Below are 19,222 nucleotides of genomic sequence, written 5' to 3' on the forward strand. Positions count from 1 at the left end.
TTTGCTGACCACCTTTCACCAGCAATGCTATATCATGCTTTGCTTTTCCTTGAAGTACTTTAAGGGAAAGGGGGGGAGATTTGGTGATTAATTATAAACTGAAAATTACACTGTCCTGAGGTCTGGTGTCTGCCAAACTAAGTCCTGGACCAGTGCCAAAAGAACACTGCTAGACCAAGGAAACAATGATGGTTTTAAAGTTACATATCTTGTAAGCCATCAGCACAAGGAATTAGTTTTATATCACTTAAGAGAGTGAAATTTCTGCAAGGAAAAATCAATTGTATCAGGATGTTGCGCTCACCACACTATCTTTGTAAATCATTGTACTTATCTATCTGTCCATAGTTATCTAATCTAAGCATTTATGCTACAATCATCACCATTTTATCAGAGAGACTAGTACTTTTAAAATGTAATTATGAAGACCAGCATGTGGTGTGATGATGACATTACAACATCCCAGAACCATTCTGCAGAAGCTTCAACAATTCTATGGCCATCCTGGCAAGACAGAAACGCTCTTCGCTGGTTGGGTTGATAATGCAGGATCCCAGATGGGTGGCAACTCTCACAGCTCCTATATGTTGAAATGAGGACGTCCAATAGTCAATCATTATATATTAATAATTTATATATTGACATAGTGCAAAACTATACAGGTGTGATCTTCAAAAAGTGAAAGCTGTAATTCCATCCATAGTTTTGTCCATGCATTTGTATGCCTACCTTTGCTTGTGCAGTTGCACACAGATCCAGTATTGGTGTGTATGAATGGGGTATCATACTCAATGTGGATGTAAATGGCTAGTCTGAGAACACAAATGGAAAAAGTGCACAAATGTGAATGTATTGACTTCTGAGGCCTTGCTTTATGGAAACCAAGTTTGTAACATGGCAGTAGGGGAGTACTTTTTCACTTCATCTTCTGTTGAGCCCTGAGTTTTGCTCCCTGAACCATTTGTTCAGCCCAGATCTGACTGTCTTACTAGAACAAATGCTTTGGGAGAAGAACTCAGAACCCATTTGAAAGTATGGAGGTGGAGTAAAGCCAGCCTTCAGATGATGAATGGCTTATCAAAATCCTGGCTTGCTTTTTCCTCTCACAGAAAACAGCAAGACATGTAAAGGTGGCCCCATCAGTTTCAGGTCCCTATGCATGAAGATACAGAGAGAGCTCAACTCTGATGCAACAGGCATGCACTCATGCCAGGGTGGCTGGTAGTGATGACTGATCCTGAAGAGGTTGAGTTCCAATTCAGATGAGCCTCCAGAAGTTCTAAGACTTATCACAGATTTTCAAACTTTCCTAGTTTAAACCCGTAGCTAAATATCTTCACAATAAAGGCTTTCTAATGAGATTTCTAACAAGATTTTTGGAACTACCTAGTTCCAGCCAGGTTGCAGATATCCTGATCGTAGTCTGTCTTGCAGTATTTTGGGACTTCTGAATTCAGCCAAAACCATCAAGTACAAAGGTGTGTGATTTTTTAAAGGTATCCTAGCTTTAAAAAGAAAACAAAAACACAACACATAAAAGGTTCAGCTGTGATTTAATTTGAGGTGTGAGATGTGTGAGTTTTTAAACCAATCTGGCTTGCCCCCTCCCTAATTGCTAGTAAACTCAGAATATAAAAAAGTTGGCTGCACAGAGACATAAAAGTTCCACTTGGGTTGAGGTGGTGGAATCTCCTTCTTTTGAGGTTTTTAAGGTCAGGCTTGACAAAGCCCTGGCTGGGATGATTTAGTTGTGGATTGGTCCTGCTTTGAGCAGGGGGTTGGACGAGATGACCTCCTGAGGTCCCTTCCAACTCTGATATTCTATGATTCTATGAACTAAGATTAATCTTCTTGGTATTGAGTGTTTTCTCATTAACTCACAATACAAAACCTCTGTGCTTCATATTAAATTCACTCACAGACACTACTCTCTTAACACTCCTTTTAAATCTATACTCCTGTAGAAACTTTATCTGCCAGCCACTTTAAAGGCCAGGGCTTCCATACCTTCTGAAATGCTGTGTCTAGAGTACAGTTCCTGAACTGGGTGTGGGGTTAGAAGAAGAGAGGATTGATAGTTTCCTAGCCTGTACGTGATCTGCTTTCTATTTCTCTTGCACCTTGACTAGCTCTGCATGCAGTACTGGCCAGAGAAAACGTCCTGTTGTTATGGTCCAATCCAGGTGGAGTTTGTTTCAGCAGACATTGATGAGGATATTATCAATAGGATATTCCGTATCTGCAACATGGCCAGGGTAAGATCAGTGACATTCCGGATGATCCATTTATTCATTCATTGGTCATGTTCTGTCAAATACTTGCTCAAAGAGACAAGGGGCAGGGATGCCACCAAATCCCAAGGCCAGGTAGAAATTCCGTTGCAGGATTTTCTTGCTGCTGCCACAGGTGGAATATTATAGCTGCACCCCTTTCCAGGAGGTAGAAGACTTCTCAGTAAAATCACAAGGTGAATAATGTGAACTGGATTTCTGTCCTTAACTGGAAAGTGTTCTCTGTATGTCCTGAAGGGCATGTTACCTGCACGTTACCTTAATCAACTAGCAGTCAATGTAAAATCATCATTAATTCTGTTAGCTAAACTAGGATATTGTTATCTCCACTCCTCTGCCAGCCATTTATGCTGAAGGGTATAGTTGCTCCTATCTCTGAAGTTAGATGCAGTGCCTCTTGGCTAAACTTTTGGGGTTCCCAGTTGCCACTGTGCCCCTATTAATAAGGAACTGTCATCTTTGTAAAATCTTTTCACTCAGCGTCCATTAGCCCCAACCCTACAGGTGGGGGAAAACATCCCCAACAGTGCTCACAAACCAGGGTTATTTGTACAATGGACTGAAGCACGGTTATTTCACTGCTACAGTGGATGACCTTGGTATTTGTTTTGTTGTTTCAGAACAGATTTCCCACTCAGTTAGGTGCTATCCCCATATTTCCTGTTCCTCTCGCTGTTAGAAATGGAGATGCCAACTGGCCTTTGTAAATGATCCCTGTGCCCCATGTATCCGCCTCTGAGTCTGAGCTTACGGAACAACTTGGTTATGCCATTAAAGAGGCAGTTGTGGGCTGGTCTGTGCTACTGGTAAAATCACCATGAGGATGTTATACCAGCTCTTTTCCCCCATTGGTTTTTTTGAATGACTGCTTTGTCTCCTCTCCGTATGGTATCACCAACCTCCGAAACAGGCGGGAGGGAAAGAGACTAGATATGTTATTCATTCTTCCACCATGAGATGACTGTGTTCCCAAATAAAAACAGTTATTTTCAGAGCCTCATTCCCTCCTTGGCCTTTTAGTAGTCTCAACTAAAGCCTCTCCACAAAAATCTTCCTTTTCCTCAAAACCTGAAACCACCCTAATTCTCTGGATATATTTTTCTTTCTTTGGAAAGAGATGAAGGCCTTGCACCTAGCTGCAATGTGCTTCCTTCTGGCCTGTAGCTTAGTTGTACTCATGTTGTTGTTATTAACTTATATGCTGATTAGTAGGAATAATTATATATTTTGGTGATGTTAAACAATGCATATGTAACCTGTGACCACTACCCCCTCGCATACCCCTGCTCTTCCTCATGACCTTTCTGATTGTATCATGGAAGTGGATAATGATTTGTTTTAGCCCCAGGATGGATATCGTATAGTACAGCATTTGCAGTACATTGGCTGGCCAGCATATCGGGACACCCCTCCGTCCAAACGCTCGCTCCTGAAGGTGGTCAGACGGCTAGAGAAATGGCAGGAGCAGTACGATGGGAGAGATGGACGCACTGTTGTCCACTGCCTGTAAGTATGGCTGGGAATACTTCCTATCCTATGATGCAGGGCAAAAAGAATTACTTACAGATGTGGAAATCAGATGGCCAGCCCATACCTGAGCTGGGAAAATTAGGTTAAATTGCAATCAAGACACAAGTGAAGTTAAGTACTGTGATGAATTGTGGTCCCATGTGCCACTATTTCCACCATAAACAGGGAGTGGTCACAAAACCACTGCTGCTTGTAGCACTGGGATCTCCACTTGAAGCCCTCTATTGATCCTTTGAACAGGGATTTGTACTTTTGTCTGTTCGGGGCCCCAATCCTGATTGGGGTCTCAATGCACTATTGTAATACAAATAATGATTGGTTACAATTAATTGATTAGATACTGAATAGTTTTGAGCATACATCATAAAGGTGGCAAGACTGGTCCATGATGGTCAGTGCAATGTTTATTAGTTAATTCTTGTATAACCCTTTCCATTCGAGTGTCTAAAAAACCCATGTAGAGACTTTAATGAATAAAGCCTCACAAGATTACAAGTGACTTCTGTATTATTATGGTTTTATACATGAGAAAACTGAGGCACAGGGAGGTGAAGTGACTTGCCCACGGTCACTAAGTTTGACAGTGTCTTTCAAGTCACATTCCTATATTCTAATCTCTAGACTGTTGTCTTGCTCATCTTAAAACCCTCTGAAGCTTCCTGCCTGCAGGGGGCCTGCACGTGGTACCTCCAGCGATGCATGCTTTTGCATCTGGGAAAGCACTGCCCTTTGCAGGGTGCTTGCCTCCATGCGCCAGTCCCCTGCATCCCTTTATAAACTGCCTCTTTTCTTCCATGCCTAGGAATGGCGGTGGCCGCAGTGGCACCTTCTGTGCCATCTGCAGCGTGTGCGAAATGATTCAGCAGCAAAATATCATTGACGTGTTCCACATAGTGAAGACATTACGAAATAACAAATCCAATATGGTGGAGTCACTGGTAAGTGTCCCTCCCTTACACACCTCTGTAGGGTGCAGTGAGTAAAGAATTAGGTTTTTTTTTAAAAAAGTACTTTTGGGTACTGCCCAATATGAATTAAATTAGATCAGTCAATTAGAGTGAATGATTTCCCTCAGGTGTGTGTGAGTTGCAGTAAGGACAAGCATGAAATGATGAATATTCAGTGTCGTGACTGTATGGGTGTGTCTTTTTCTTCCAGTGACTTTGCACCCTTTTTCTGCTCTTGCCAGTGCTAGAGACGTGCAATTGGGTCTACAAGTTATTAAACGTTCTACTCTTGGAGCCCGATCGTGCCAAGTGGAGTGGAAAAGGGAACAAAAGATTCTTGGCACCTTGCAGAATCAGGCTGTTAAGAGCTCATTGCTACCATTTTACCACTGGCTTTTTCTTTCTCTTTCAGGAACAATATAAATTTGTATACGAGGTTGCACTGGAATACTTGTGTTCGTTTTAGCCTAGCAGAGAGGGGGGCCTACTGGATTCCAGACCCCCAAGGCTGAAGAACACTTTTTTTCCCTCACTAAAAGGCAGTAATGGGTGTGGGGAGGGCCAGACTCTCCACATTGAAGCAAGGGACAGAGTGTACTGACCTCAATGCCATTGGGAGGACGAGGTGATCCCTGTGTTTGCTGCTGCCTGCTTTCTATCGGAGCATCTACCGCTTCTTAAATAACCTAGCATACAAATTGGCTAAACAGGAGACGGGCTGGAAGACTCTGCTTTCTAATCCGCTCCAACCTCTTCTCTACCACTTTGGATGTGTATTTTTGCTCTCCTTGATACAAAGGAAAAAAATACTGGATGTTCTGTCTTTTAAACAGCTCCTTTTTCTGTTCTCAAATCCCACCCTTTAATTTTTGAATTTCATTAATCAGCCATTTGGAAAAATGAGAGAACCACAGGGAACATGTGAGACTTTGGGTTACAATTAATCCACCTGACCTATTTTTTGCCAGCGAAAATGCTATCAACAAGAAGTTGACATTCTCTTCCCCTGCCTCCTGTTCTCCCGAGACATAAGACTAGGTGGTGGAACTGGGAAGCTGTTCATGGATTCGCTGCACCAACTACTGCTACACAAGCTTTTCCTTCCAGATCCTGCTTGACGTCCAAGACTGTGCGTGAACTGGTTCCATCTCTCTGATTTATGTTAGTGTCCCGGCTGGTGAAGAAAATCATTTTAAAAAAAAACAGGGTTTCACAGCCATTTGATCAAACAAACCCTCCACCAAACCAATTGCATTTGGTTTGTAAGTCCGGTGATTTTTTACCACATTTTTCAAGCATTTGCTGGGGTGAAGTGTCTCTTTACAAAGAAGAGCATAGAGTAGATATGTTGATGATGATGATATACTCTAGATAATTATTATTTATATTTCTGTAGGACCTAGGAGACCTAGTCATGGACCAGGCTCTCATTGTGCCAGGTACAGACACAGAACAGAAAGATAATCCCTTCCTCCGAGTTTACAGTCTAAGCGTATGTCTCCAATGCAGCGTTATTCTGCGTTTTTACCTGAGTTTTAGCCCAGCCCCTCTCCCCACCATCCACACAGGAAAACCTCTGATCTGATTATGGAAAGGCTTTAAATCCAGGCTAGCTGACCCAGCTGGGGATGTGGATTAGAGTGCAGGGTCCTCTCTAACTCTATCCAGAACCTGATCACTTTGCAGTGAGGATGAAGGTTAAATCACTTACGTGCTGATAGCCCTCCAATGCCCTGCCCACAGTTCCTCCCTAAGGACAGGAAGATCTTCCGCAGTTGACTGGGAAAGAATCTTAGAGCATCTCAAAACAAATAACATGGGATATGCCTCCAGGCACACCTGGGCGAGTGCAGAAGCAGCGAGGACACACTAGCATGGGTAGATCTTTGTAGTGGGGATGCTCGCACCTGGGTTCACTGTGCATTGTAGACATAGCCACCGTATGATTTTAATTTGGGGATTGACTAAGCTCTCTATGCTGTCTGTTCCCAAACTGTTGTACAATCAGACCTAATTGCGTGATTATCCAACTCTCCAGGCCATGAGATTTCTAAATGGTAACCCATTCAGGCTGTATGAAAGGTTATGCACATTAAACACAAAACTAGTTTGTTGTTTGCTGGGTTTGTGAAAAGGTAAGAAAAATGTTTCAGCAGCGCAGGAAACTTTACATCACAAGCAAAAAGGTATTTGCTTTGCTCTGCAAAAATTTCTGCATTAAAATTTCCATTAATTCTTTGAAACAAGCCCTGGGAATGTGTTGCCTTAGCCTGAAGCCCAGTCTTATCTCTTTGTAGCTAAAGAAAAGTGTGTTAACTGGTTAATCAGAAAAAGGTTGGATTTTAATCTCAGAGTGTAAATTGATTTTGATGAACCAGATCTTTCAGTATTCAGGATTTTTATTTATTTAGCTATCTATCTTAAGACAGCAGAGATAAGGTGGCTGTCTGCATTTGGCTAGATTCTGGGAAATGCAGGCTTTTTAAAATCTAGACTTTCCATCAAAGCTTGACTGAAGAAAAGAGTTTAACAAAACTGTAACTCCTCATCCTTCCACATAGTTTTCCCACCCTTTTGTCAGTACCCAGATCCTTCAGCCCCAGAGCCTGTGGTTTGACCCTCTGTCGCATTGATTTTCCACATGTGGAAAGCAGTGTAACTATGTCTAGCTTCAGCTTTCAGTCACTGGATTGCATTATACCTTTGTCAATCAAGCAGACAAAGGTATAATACAGTCCAATGGCTGGAAGGTGATGTTAGACAAATTCAGACTGGAAATAAAGTGTAAATTTTTAAGAGTGAAGGTAATTAACCATTAGAACGATTTACCCAAGGTATGGTGGGTTTTCCATCGCTGGCCATTTTTAAATCATGGTTGGATTTGCTGTAGTTCAAAGAGAATTATTTTGGGGGAAGTTCTGTGTCCAGACTCGATGATCACCAGGGCTCTTTCTGGCCTCAGAATCTATGAATCAGTATTAGTTTTCTTTAAAAATATATTACCATGTATCTTAGTTCAGAAGGCACCCTTACGTAGTTGCCACTCTTTAGATCTCCCACGTTATCAAGAGACTTTGGATTTTAGGCTTGTCTTTACAAGTGAGTGTCCTGAAATAAGGTAGCAAGTAAGTCCAATTTTGTCCCTGATGTATCCTGCATGCTGTACAATACCTGTGTCCACCCACACCCATTCCCTTGTGCCCTTTTTGGGCTGGTTCCATCTATTGTTTGCAACAAAAACCCAAGATGATGTTGTGTAACTGTAGAGGAGTGTTTCGTGCGTGTGTGCCATTTGATGAAAACAGAACTTCTCTTTTTGCCACCCTCCATGCACAGAATCCTGAAAGACACTAAGAAGAGTGGAGAAACTGCTGTGCAGGGACTGAAAAGGCAGGTATAAAAATGAGTGGTTAGATGACAGGTAGCATGTTGTAACTATGTGGTGCAACAAGTGTGCTGCTAACTTCTACGTGCACGGAGGAGGAAAGGAAGCACCACACAGCAGGCCAGGATTTTTCTCCAATTGCCAAAATTAAGTTAGGCTTTGTCTAAATTGGCACCTTCACCGCTAAAACTTTTGTCGCTCAGGGGCGTGAAAAAACACCCCTCTGAACGACCAAAGTTTTAGCGACGAAAAGCGCCAGTGTGGCCAGCGCTTCGTCAGTGGGAGACGTGCTCCTGTTGACGAAGTACTGCCCCTCATTGGGGGTGGTTTTATTTTGTCTCCAGGAGAGCTCTCTCCTGGCAATAAAGAGCTGCAAAACAGCACACCTTATGGTGGCATGACTGCAGCGGCACAGCCGCACCATTGTAAGAGTCGCAGCGTAGACGTTGCCTTAGTGTCGGTTCATTCAGTCCGGAAAGTTAAAGGGAATCAAATCCCTTGCAAAGAAAAAGTGCTGTGTGTTTGAACACAGTTCACTCATCTTCAGCCAGGCTATTTAAAAAGAATTGCTTTCTCTTCCTTGAATTATTCCTGTTCGGGGGCCTTGGTTGTGTGTTTGTTGGTTTGGTTTTATTATTATTATTATTTTGTTAATCCTTTCGTAACGTAAGTTTTCTTAAGACCCCATCACTGCTTACAATGAAGTTATGATCTTGAAAATGTCACCTAGTATTCAGTGTGTGTGCGCTATAGTTGTACGTGGAAATTCACAAGAACATACTAGCAATTAAGGTCTCTGTCTGAATCAGAAATAGGACACACTGGATAATAGTTCAAACAAAAAGGGGCAGAAAGGTGGGCAATGAGATCTGTCAGTGGCAGAAAGGAAGATAAACTGGAATGTGAGAAGCGGGGGCAGCTCCAGGCGTAGGGGTAGCATGAAAGAAAGTGGATAAATAGACAAAAGTAGCAGCTACAAAGGAGGCTTGGGTGGAGAGAAGTAGGTGTCAGACTTGAGAACAGAGCATAGGTGGGAGTAGAGTTGTGTAAGGCCTCAAAGGTACAGGTTGGAGTTCATTGACTTGGTACTCAACACATGACTCAATCTAAATAGATAAAAGAGGTGACGGGAATTGTGTAGAGGGACAGGGGGAGGAAACAGTACCAGCCAAGGTACAGCATAAAGTTGCTTATTAAATCCTATTTGAAATAGTGTATGCAGTCCTGGTCACCATACCATAGGAAGCTATTGCTGCCTTAGAGAGTGCAGCACACAGCAAAAAAAAGATACCACCAGGTTAGAAGAATGTAAATATGAGTTAAGGTTATCGGAGTTGGGTTTATTCTTCTTGGAGAAAAATAGAAGCTTTGAACTGAGCTCACAGAGGCTTTATCAATCCTGAAAAGGATTGCCTTTAGTAAGGCTTTTGATATAGTCCCCAATGACATTCTCATAAGCAAGCAAGGGAAACATGGACTAAATATAACTACTATAGGATGGGTGCATAACTGGTTGAAAGACCGTTCTCAAGGAGTAGTCCTCAGTGGTTCGCTGTGAAACTCTAGTGGGGTGCTGCAAGGATCTGTCCTGGGTACAGTACTATTCAGTACTTTCACTGATGACTTGGATGATGGAGTGGAGGGTATCCTTATAAAATTTGCAGATGTCACCAACCTTGGAGGGGTTACTAGCACTTTGGAGACAAGGATAAGAATTCAAAATTATTTTGACAAATTGGAGAATTGGGCTGAAATCAGCAAGATAAAATTCAATAAAGACAAGTGTAAAGTACTGTAATTAGCAAGGAAAAATCAAATGCACACATACAAAACTGGGGAATAACTAGCAAGGCAACAGTAGCGCAGAACAGGATCTGGGGGGTGTAGTGGACTGTGTGACAATAGTGTGATGCTGTTGTGAAAAAGGCAAATCCTATTCTGGGATGTATTGGTGTAATATATAAGATACAGGTGGTAATTCTGCTCTGTGTGGCACTGGTGAAGCCCCAGCAGGAGTACTGTTCACGTTTTGGGCACCATATTCAAGAAAAATGTGGAGAAAGGGGAGATAGTCCAAAGTAAAGCAACAAACTGATAGGACATTTAGAAAGCATGACTTAAAAGGTTGAAAGAATTGGGCATGTTCACTTTAGAGAACAGAAGGTTGCGGGGGGGCTTCATAAGTCTTCAAATGTGTAAAAGAGGGATGGTGATCGATTGGTTTCCATGTTCACTGAGGGTAGGACAAGAAGTAATTGGCTTTGCAGCAAGGGAGATTCAGGTTAGAGATCAGGAAAATCTTTTTAACTCTAGGGACAGTTAAGCACTGGAACACATTACTAGGGAGGCTGTGGAATCTCCATCACTGGAGATTTTAAGAACCGGTTAGACACATACCTGTCAAGGATGGTGTAGGCATACTTAATCCTGCCTCCATGCAGGGGTATGGACCAGATGGCCTCCTGAGGTCCATTCCAGTCCTACATTTCTATGATTCTTTGAAAAACACTAGAGGAATTTATTTGAGGAATCCATTTTTTCATTTGAAAAATAGGAAAATTTAGTATTGACAATATCTGACCAATTCTAATGATGAGTCTTTATCCTAGTTTACAACCGCTCCTCAATGTCCATAGCGTGCTGCTTATGGATGGCACAATACTGCCCTGGTGATAATCTAAACTTCTAGAAACTAGGAACAATTAAGGATACAGGAAGAACTCATGCAAAGGCTAATTAATATGTGGGATAAATTGCTCAGAAGATAACTGAAGCAAAGAATCCAAGGGATAACTAGATGAGTTGCTGTAGATGAAAGAGACTAAGGGTTTATTTAGATGAACAGTTAGTGCACAGCAAGCTGGGGTTTGAATCTACTGTGTAATAGCATGCTGTGTGCTAGGTGTGTGTGGCGACCCTGCTACCACACACTAAAAGTTCCCTAGTGCACTTTGATCTACCCTGCTTTGAAACAGGAGGAGATGAAAGTACAGTAGGGAACATTTAGTGTGAGGTAGCAGGGTCCACATGGACAGTTAATGCATGACACGCTCGTAAGCTGTAGCTTTAGGTCTTAGCTTGCCATGCATTAACTGTTAGTATAGACAAACCCAGAGCGGTTCGATCTAATTGCCTTCTATGACGAGATAACGTGTTGTTCCTTGACTTTAGCAAAGCTTTTGACATGGTCTCCCACAGTATTCTTGCCAGCAAGTTAAAGAAGTATGGGCTGGATGAATGGACTATAAGGTGGATAGAAAGCTGGCTAGATTGTCGAGCTCAACGGGTAGTGATCAATTGCTCCATGTCTAGTTGGCAGCCGGTATCAAGTGGAGTGCCCCAAGGGTCAGTCCTGGGGCCGGTTTTGTTCAATATCTTCATAAATGATCTGGAGGATGGTGTGGATTGCACCCTCAGCAAGTTTGCAGATGACACTGAACTGGGAGGAGAGGTAGATACGCTGGAGGGTAGGGCTAGGATACAGAGGGACCTAGACAAATTGGAGGATTGGGCCAAAAGAAATCTGATGAGGTTCAAGGACAAGTGCAGAGTCCTGCACTTAGGATGGAAGAATCCAATGCACCGCTACAGACTAGGGACCGAATGGCTAGGCAGCAGTTCTGCAGAAAAGGACCTAGGGGTTACAGTGGACAAGAAGTTGGATATGAGTCAACAGTGTGCCCTTGTTGCCAAGAAGGCCAGTGGCATTTTGGGATGTATAAGTAGGGGCATTGCCAGCAGATCAAGGGACATGATTGTTCCTCTCTATTCGACACTGGTGAGGCCTCATCTGGAGTACTGTGTCCAGTTTTGGGCCCCACACTACCAGAAGGATGTGGAAAAATTGGAAAGAGTCCAGCGGAGGGCAACAAAAATGATTAGGGGACTGGAACACATGAGTTATGAGGAGAGGCTGAGGGAACTGGGGATGTTTAGTCTGCGGAAGAGAAGAATGAGGGGGGATTTGATAGCTGCTTTCAACTACCTGAAAGGGGGTTCCAAAGAGGATGGCTCTAGACTGTTCTCAGTGGTAGCAGATGACAGAACAAGGAGTAATGGTCTCAAGTTGCAGTGAGGGAGATTTAGGTTGGATATTAGGAAAAACTTTTTCACTAGGAGGGTGGTGAAACACTGGAATGCGTTACCTAGGGAGGTGGTGGAATCTCCTTCCTTAGAAGTTTTTAAGGTCAGGCTTGACAAAGCCCTGGCTGGGATGATTTAATTGGGGATCGGTCCTGCTTTGAGCAGGGGGTTGGACTAGATGACCTCCTGAGGTCCCTTCCAACCCTGATATTCTATGATTCTATGGGGATTGGGGCGGGGGGGGCCTTAAAAAAAAGAAGCAGGTATATTAGAGCAGCAGGTCTTCTCATAATTCTTTTTTACCTTCACATAATATCTTCAAAATTAGATCATGGGCCAATTATTTATTATTTTCAAATTTCTTTTGGTGTGGAACAGCGCACGTTATATAGTGTATATGGACCTGCAGTGCTAAATGCATGGCAAATCATGAACAGTTTCTCCATTCGTGGGTGCATTGTCACATCCATGTCATTTGTGGGATTCAGCCAAATAACGAGTGTCATCAGGCTGCCACCGCAATGAGTAGACACAAGTAGTCCCATTGAACTCACTTTGGAGACCCCTGGACAAATTCTGCCTTCAGGTACACTAGTGCAAGCCCAGTGGAGTGTAAATGAGGCCAAAATATGGCCCTTGGCGTCTAATTCTAACTTAAGGCCCAACTCCTCCACCTTCACTCACATTCAATGCTACCGCTCACAGGTGAGTAGTCCTGTTGAAGTCTGCAGGACTACTTACAGGAGTAACATATGTAAATAAGCATGACAGAACTGAGTCTTGGGTAGTAAATAAAGGTGATTTTGGTGATCTCGTTCTTGTCCACAATTTGACATGACCAGTTGTCCCTGCTCAAGAGAAACTTTGGACTGGAATAACAAGAAGTGCTTTAGTTCATGACTGAAGTGCTTTGACAGAGTTGTATAGAACAACTATATGGAACATAGTGTCTCCTTGCACCATGCCTTGTTCCAGCCAGTTTTCAGTGCTCTGCTGGGTATCACTCTAATCAAGTTTTAAGCATTTAAGTTTGTAATATTTACCCCTTGTTCTGTGTGCATGAGCCATTCGGCCAAATAAAAGATTTTCGCATCTATAGAAAAGCTGTAGTCTCTGGCTGTTCCCAGTACTCTAAGCCATTCTTACATATCCCATAACATCAGCACTCAACGTATCTTAGTTCTTTGAGCCATGTATTGTGTGTACATTTGTACGCACACAAATGTACACCCGTATTGATACAGGGAGATGTGATTTACAAACCAACATCTAATATCTAATGACAACTAGAAGTGATCATTTATATCTTCAGAGATATAACTGAACCGAAAATAGCAAATGCTGTCACTGTTCCTCACACACAAATACTCAAAGAGAATGACCAAATGAAACACAAAATGTTACATAGAAATTTTGGGGACCACCCAGGCCCCTATAAATCTGGTATTTTGAACCCTTCCCAAACATTGATGTTTCATGCTTTTGGAACAGAAGGGGTGGCCTATTATTATTTCTATTCCAGGAGATTGGGTGGGAGAAACAGACAACACTGGAAAGAGATGTTTAACTGGAAACTCTCACTGTGTTCTTTCTCTGTGTTATTCTCCTACACAACCCTTTACATTATGTGCTGCTGTGTTCATGCTAAAATCAGAAGAATGCAGGTAATACCAAATCCCAATGTTTGAAGCCCCACCCCCACCCCAGGGCCCAAATGGAGAGGTCATGGCATAGCAGAAGGAAGAGAAGGTTTGGGAGATAGTACACCGCAAAACAAATAAAAGAAGGGGTGCTCAAGCTGAGGTCTTTGAAATTTGAAGTATCCTTGTTTGTAAAACTGAGAACATGATCAAGGGCTCTTCCAGGCATGCATGTTACCACTGTATTCATATATGGGATACGGGTATGGGAGGGTGGAGACAAGTGAGTTGTTTCCCAGGAAAATTTAATTGCCTTGCAATTAATTTAAAGAGGTCAGCATTATCCGGTGGTAAAATTCCTGTGGTACAATTACTATTGATATGTCCCTGTGCTGTATCCACAGACAGTAGTTCAAACACTGCCAGGGTCATCTCAGAAGCCTGCTGGGGGCCTGCTGTACTTCCAAGGGTTCTTTCAGTCTCTTTAGTTTGGAACAGATGTGCTGTGTGTGAGGGTGTGTGGATGGGAATGACAAGGCGGCAGATGGGCCATCTGATGAATGGTACTTTGCATAGATGCAAATCTCAGAATGGCTATTGGCTGTGCATTAGCCCACTAATGGCTGCCAGAGGGCTTTGGATATTGTGTCTCCTAGAAGATCCTGGAGCATGTGGTAGAATAAAATGCTGTCAGCCTCTCTTCTCCTCCCCCTCGCCCCCGCAATTCATTAGCCAAGATTGCGTGCTCAGCTCATCAAAAGGTAAACTTTAGGCATTCAATACATCAGTGACAGTGATCCTGTTAATTCCCATGTGTGTTATTTATTTAGATGTTGGTCTTCTACAAATTCCTGACATACATTTAACAAGACAAAAGTATCACCTCTTCCTTGAAGTTTTATCTCCAAAAGAACCTGGTACTTCTTTCTCCAGGTACAGGGCCAGGTTTATAAGCCAGCAGCATCAATGGTGGGCTGCTTCAGTTATTGGGGGTGCCACTGGAAACAACCACCATGCTCTATTTATTAACCTAGCATATCAAAATTTGCCCTGCTGTTCCAGGGTTTTACCAGTTTATACATATATACTAGAAGAATGTAACATTTTCCATGATTTAAAACAGGAATGTGGGGTAGGTCTATGTTAGATCACAGCACGTTTCAACAGAGGAGCTGCTCTTATATGTCAGAATTTGGACCTCTCAGATGTGAAAACCCATTGAGGCCAGAAAGCAAGTTAAGCAAAATAATGTTCTTACCATAAGGCCAAATGTTGCTGCCATTGAAGTTAATGACAAAACCCTTGCTGACATCAAAGGGCCCCTAGTCTTGAGACTTTCTTTGCTGAGTTAGAAGATTTGCCTCTCTCTGTAAAAAACCTCCATTGTACTGTGTAAACTACAAAGATTAACCCACAATTTCACATCAAGCTGAAACTTTTGGCAGCACCTTCAGTTTGTAAAAGCCTTGCAATTCTCAGTACCCCCTCCTCTGCACCATCTCAAAGCATCTAGCAGATTCTCTGATTCACATTACCCTTAATGATCCTCTGGAAACAGAAAACTATGCACTAGAATGAAAGACCTGGATTTACCATTAGGCACAGGGAATTCCAGATGGCTGCATTTGTAATGTAAACTATTAATGTGCGAGGGAATAGGAAGATTCTGCACTAAAATGAATGATAAATGTTTGTGATTGTAGGGGCTTTCCTGACAGAACAAATGGTTGATATGGAGAAAAGAATCAAATGCACCAAAATGGGAACCACATGGCCTCTATAAATCTGGTATTTATAACCATTACCCAACCCCAGCTGTATCATGCTTTTGGAACAGAAGGGGAGGTCCAAATAGAAGTGTGTACTCGCTAGGACCAATTCTGATCTCATGTACACTGGATTTCCATCAGCGTAGTGGTTAATGGAAGTTACCAGTGTGAGATCAGAATCAGGGCCTAAGACTATACCAAATATTTGTTTATATTATAGCAGATATACCTCTAATGTGTAGCACTATGGAGGACTATTTGCTGGTTATATCCATCAGCCAGTGTTTTCTGACTGGAGGTCTCATGTTTTTCATGTGGAGTTGCTGAAGGGGCTGTGTTTGCAGAATGGAGAGTTAAGCATATGGGAGCCCTGCCATCACTCAGCATACTTTTATGAGTTTAGCTACTCTAAAAATCATCCCAAGGCAAATGGTGACGTTAAAAGCTTTGAACAATATCAAGTGATATCTATAGTGTATGCAAAACAGAACTGGCATTACCCTCTCATCTTTCTCAGCCATTCTTACTTCTCCAGCACTGCTGCTCTCCTTTATGCCAAATGATTTAGCTGCAATCTCACTGTGTTCAACTCATGCAAACTATATCCACCTCCCCATTGACCTGTTCACCGTCCTGCTGAAACTGAAATGTATGGGCCTCACTCAAAGGTTCTTTACCAGAGTTGTTGCCACTTGACCCAGTTTCAGTGCCCCCGATGCAACTATTTTGCTGGCTGGGAGTAGTGTTGCATGAGAGCTAAAATCTCTTTGCTGTTGCGGTTTCCCCCAGTCCTCATGATTACCAGTAAAGCTCACTTGTACAGTTTGGATGTTTGATAGATAAAGCACGGTACAATAAAAATGAAAAAAAAAACACTAAAAAACTCAGCACTGTGCATTCAGTGTTTTTTTCCTTTCTGGCTTAAAAGAAGGAAGGTAAATAATGTCAAGTCAATGAATATCAGATATATTTTTTGACTGTACATTATAGTGAAGTGTAATTTTTTTTTATGACTGCGAGTCCATCTTATTTATTCTTGTAAATGTTCCCAGACAATGTTTGTAATATGGGCTGTGTTGCAAATCCATACAATAAATCTGTGATCCAAGATGAATGGTTTACTAAGAGACTCTTGCCTTGGTGCCTTTTTTGGGGGGAGTGTGGGAGGGGGGAAGGCCTGGAGTTCCTCCAGAGTATGTGGTAGAAAGATTGTGAAGAAAAGCTAGGAAGGATGTTGAGAGACCTGCTTGTTGTAGTGCGGATGGGCACATGACTTTACATGATTGTTAAGGCTCACAACAGAAGCAAAGAGAAGGGTTAACATACCAGCCACCCTATTCTGGTTAAGATGTTTACGGCTGCTGTTTGTTTTGGATCTTGCTTTATAGAAGAACTAAGTATTTATGAAAGTTAGGGACTTGATAAACACCTCCTGAAGCCAATCAAAGTTTTCCAAAGCTTTCCCATCATTAGCTTACTATTTGCTATACCTCCCTGCTACTCAAGTTTTGGATCTCTCCTGAATAGCAATTGCTAATACTGTGGTGGATTTTTTTTTCTGGCATCTGCTATGGAATAGCAAGACACCACAAGAGAACTTTTGAAATAAATAAGACAATGCTTTCAACCATTCACCAACCAGGTGCAGGCTTATTGTTTTCCCCGCCTGTAAACCAACAAAACTTAGGGGCTTGCACCTCACTGTATGATTCAGTTAGTCAAAATGGAGGGCGCAGACTATCACTCCCAGACTAGGAAGGACCCACTGTTCTCCAGAATACAAACAGAACAGTTCATCATGCATAGAGTTTTTGTATTTCATGCTGCAACACTATAGATTGTCAATATCTTGACCTATATAAACTTGCTACAATTATACAGGGAGGGTTCATGTTAAAATGACTATCACAATAGACTGGAAGAAGGAAGCCAAAGAAATCCATTTGCCACAACTCTGGCTTGAGTTTGTGGGAGGAAGCCTTGCTGAAACAGGCCACTCTGTGCTTGGTGAAGACATCTATATGATCATAATGACTGACATTTCATTTAACTCATCCTGTATCTAAGGATCTCAAAATATTTTACAAGAACTGATTATTAACAAATCTTTGTATTTACATTTAATTAGCCAATAAGGCTATTGAAGGTTCTAGGCGTTCTAACATGCTGTTAGTAATAGAACAAATATCCCATGAGTATTAAAGGAAATCATTCAGACACTCAGCCAGTCATCTCCCAAGAAAACACACCTCCTTTCCACCCCTGCATTGTCCACCTACCACCTTTCACCTGGAGTTATTGGTGCTTTTAAATGATGATCTCATTGTACAGATGCGGAAACCGACACACACAAAGGTGAAGCAATTTCCCCCGTATACTGGAGGTATTCCTGAGATTAGAACCCACGAATCCTAGCTCCCAGTCAAATGCTCTAAACATTAAGCATGCTGCTGCTTGACATCTGTGTCTGTAGCAGGTGGTGAGATGTCTAACACAAGAGCTAAAAGGTTACAATGACTTTCCAGATTGCTCATTGTCTTCCCATTCAGCCATCAGCTGTAGACCTTCCCCCCAGTAGTAGTGCGTATGATAACCTATATGTTTATATGGTAACATTTAAAGGTCTGTTACATATGGCAGGTACTTGATTCTGAGTTGGGGCTATCATCTTCACAAGAGAAAACAAAGCCTTGAATCTTTTATATAGCTGGAGGAGTGCTGTTTGAGTTTTTTTCTAATACTAGACAACTTGACATTGTGTGTGTACGTACAAGGTCAACGGTCTCAGTATTCTACTTACCAATTGTTACATGCAGCAGCTGCTGCTCATGAATTCTTGGGAGTTCCCCATTTGAAGAATCTAATTCTGACAGTTTCAAATGATAAATGCCAAACTCTAGATTGCAATACATTTTTCATGCACACCAACTTTCTATAGGACATATTAGGTAAAAGGTATGTTATGAGGTATTGGGTAATATGGTGTTAACACCCAGGTGGCTTGTACCCAACTCTTTTGGGAAAGCCCATTGTGCACTTTTTCAGCCCTCAGGGTATTGATAGCTTCCTGTGTGTTTGGGCATTGTGGGTGTTGCAATTCATATGAAAAGTATATTTATAAATAGCTTACATATTTAATTATTAATAGGTGCTTTAATATATGGTGAATTAATTGTTGTAAATCATTTGTGCCACAGTTCAATAGGTTGCTGACCAGTCTCAAACACCTACTGATGTGCTTATAAGCATCTATAACATGTTCCATGTCTGAAACATGCTTAACACCTAGTAATCCTTTATTAACCTGTTGTAAATGTACCTTTAATATAACATGTAACATTGTGGTGCTTTCCTTCAAGTAGTGAAAGAGCCTCTCCAATATAGATCTCAGGGTTCTCTAAAATGGTGGTGAGAGAAGGCCCAGGGTGTAAAGAAGACTGACTAACCACACAGAATATTGGTTTGAAACCGGACCAACATAGGAGCTTCTGTTGCCCCAAGAGAAACTCGTTGACTTCAGTGTGCTCACACCAGGGATGGATTCGGTCCATGGTATTTTATGTGGAGTCAGAATAGC

At 42.1% G+C, this 19,222-nt stretch overlaps 1 protein-coding gene across 5 annotated transcripts in view; it reads left to right on the plus strand.

Annotated features, from left to right (window-relative positions):
* The window catches only part of PTPRT (protein tyrosine phosphatase receptor type T), a 720,698-nt gene extending 703,951 nt beyond the window's left edge, over nucleotides 1-16,747 (plus strand). For all 5 annotated transcript variants that reach the window (XM_074970228.1, XM_074970229.1, XM_074970231.1 and 2 more), the window contains 4 exons: nucleotides 2,130-2,255; nucleotides 3,634-3,797; nucleotides 4,624-4,759; nucleotides 5,181-16,747. In XM_074970228.1, coding sequence (XP_074826329.1) covers nucleotides 2,130-2,255; nucleotides 3,634-3,797; nucleotides 4,624-4,759; nucleotides 5,181-5,234 — 480 coding nt within the window. In that variant the 3' untranslated portion in view covers nucleotides 5,235-16,747. The remainder of the gene's footprint in view (nucleotides 1-2,129; nucleotides 2,256-3,633; nucleotides 3,798-4,623; nucleotides 4,760-5,180) is intronic.
* Nucleotides 16,748-19,222: the final 2,475 nt, after the last annotated feature.

This window comes from Natator depressus, chromosome 13, assembly GCF_965152275.1.
Source record: "Natator depressus isolate rNatDep1 chromosome 13, rNatDep2.hap1, whole genome shotgun sequence".
NCBI classification, from domain to species: domain Eukaryota; kingdom Metazoa; phylum Chordata; order Testudines; family Cheloniidae; genus Natator; species Natator depressus.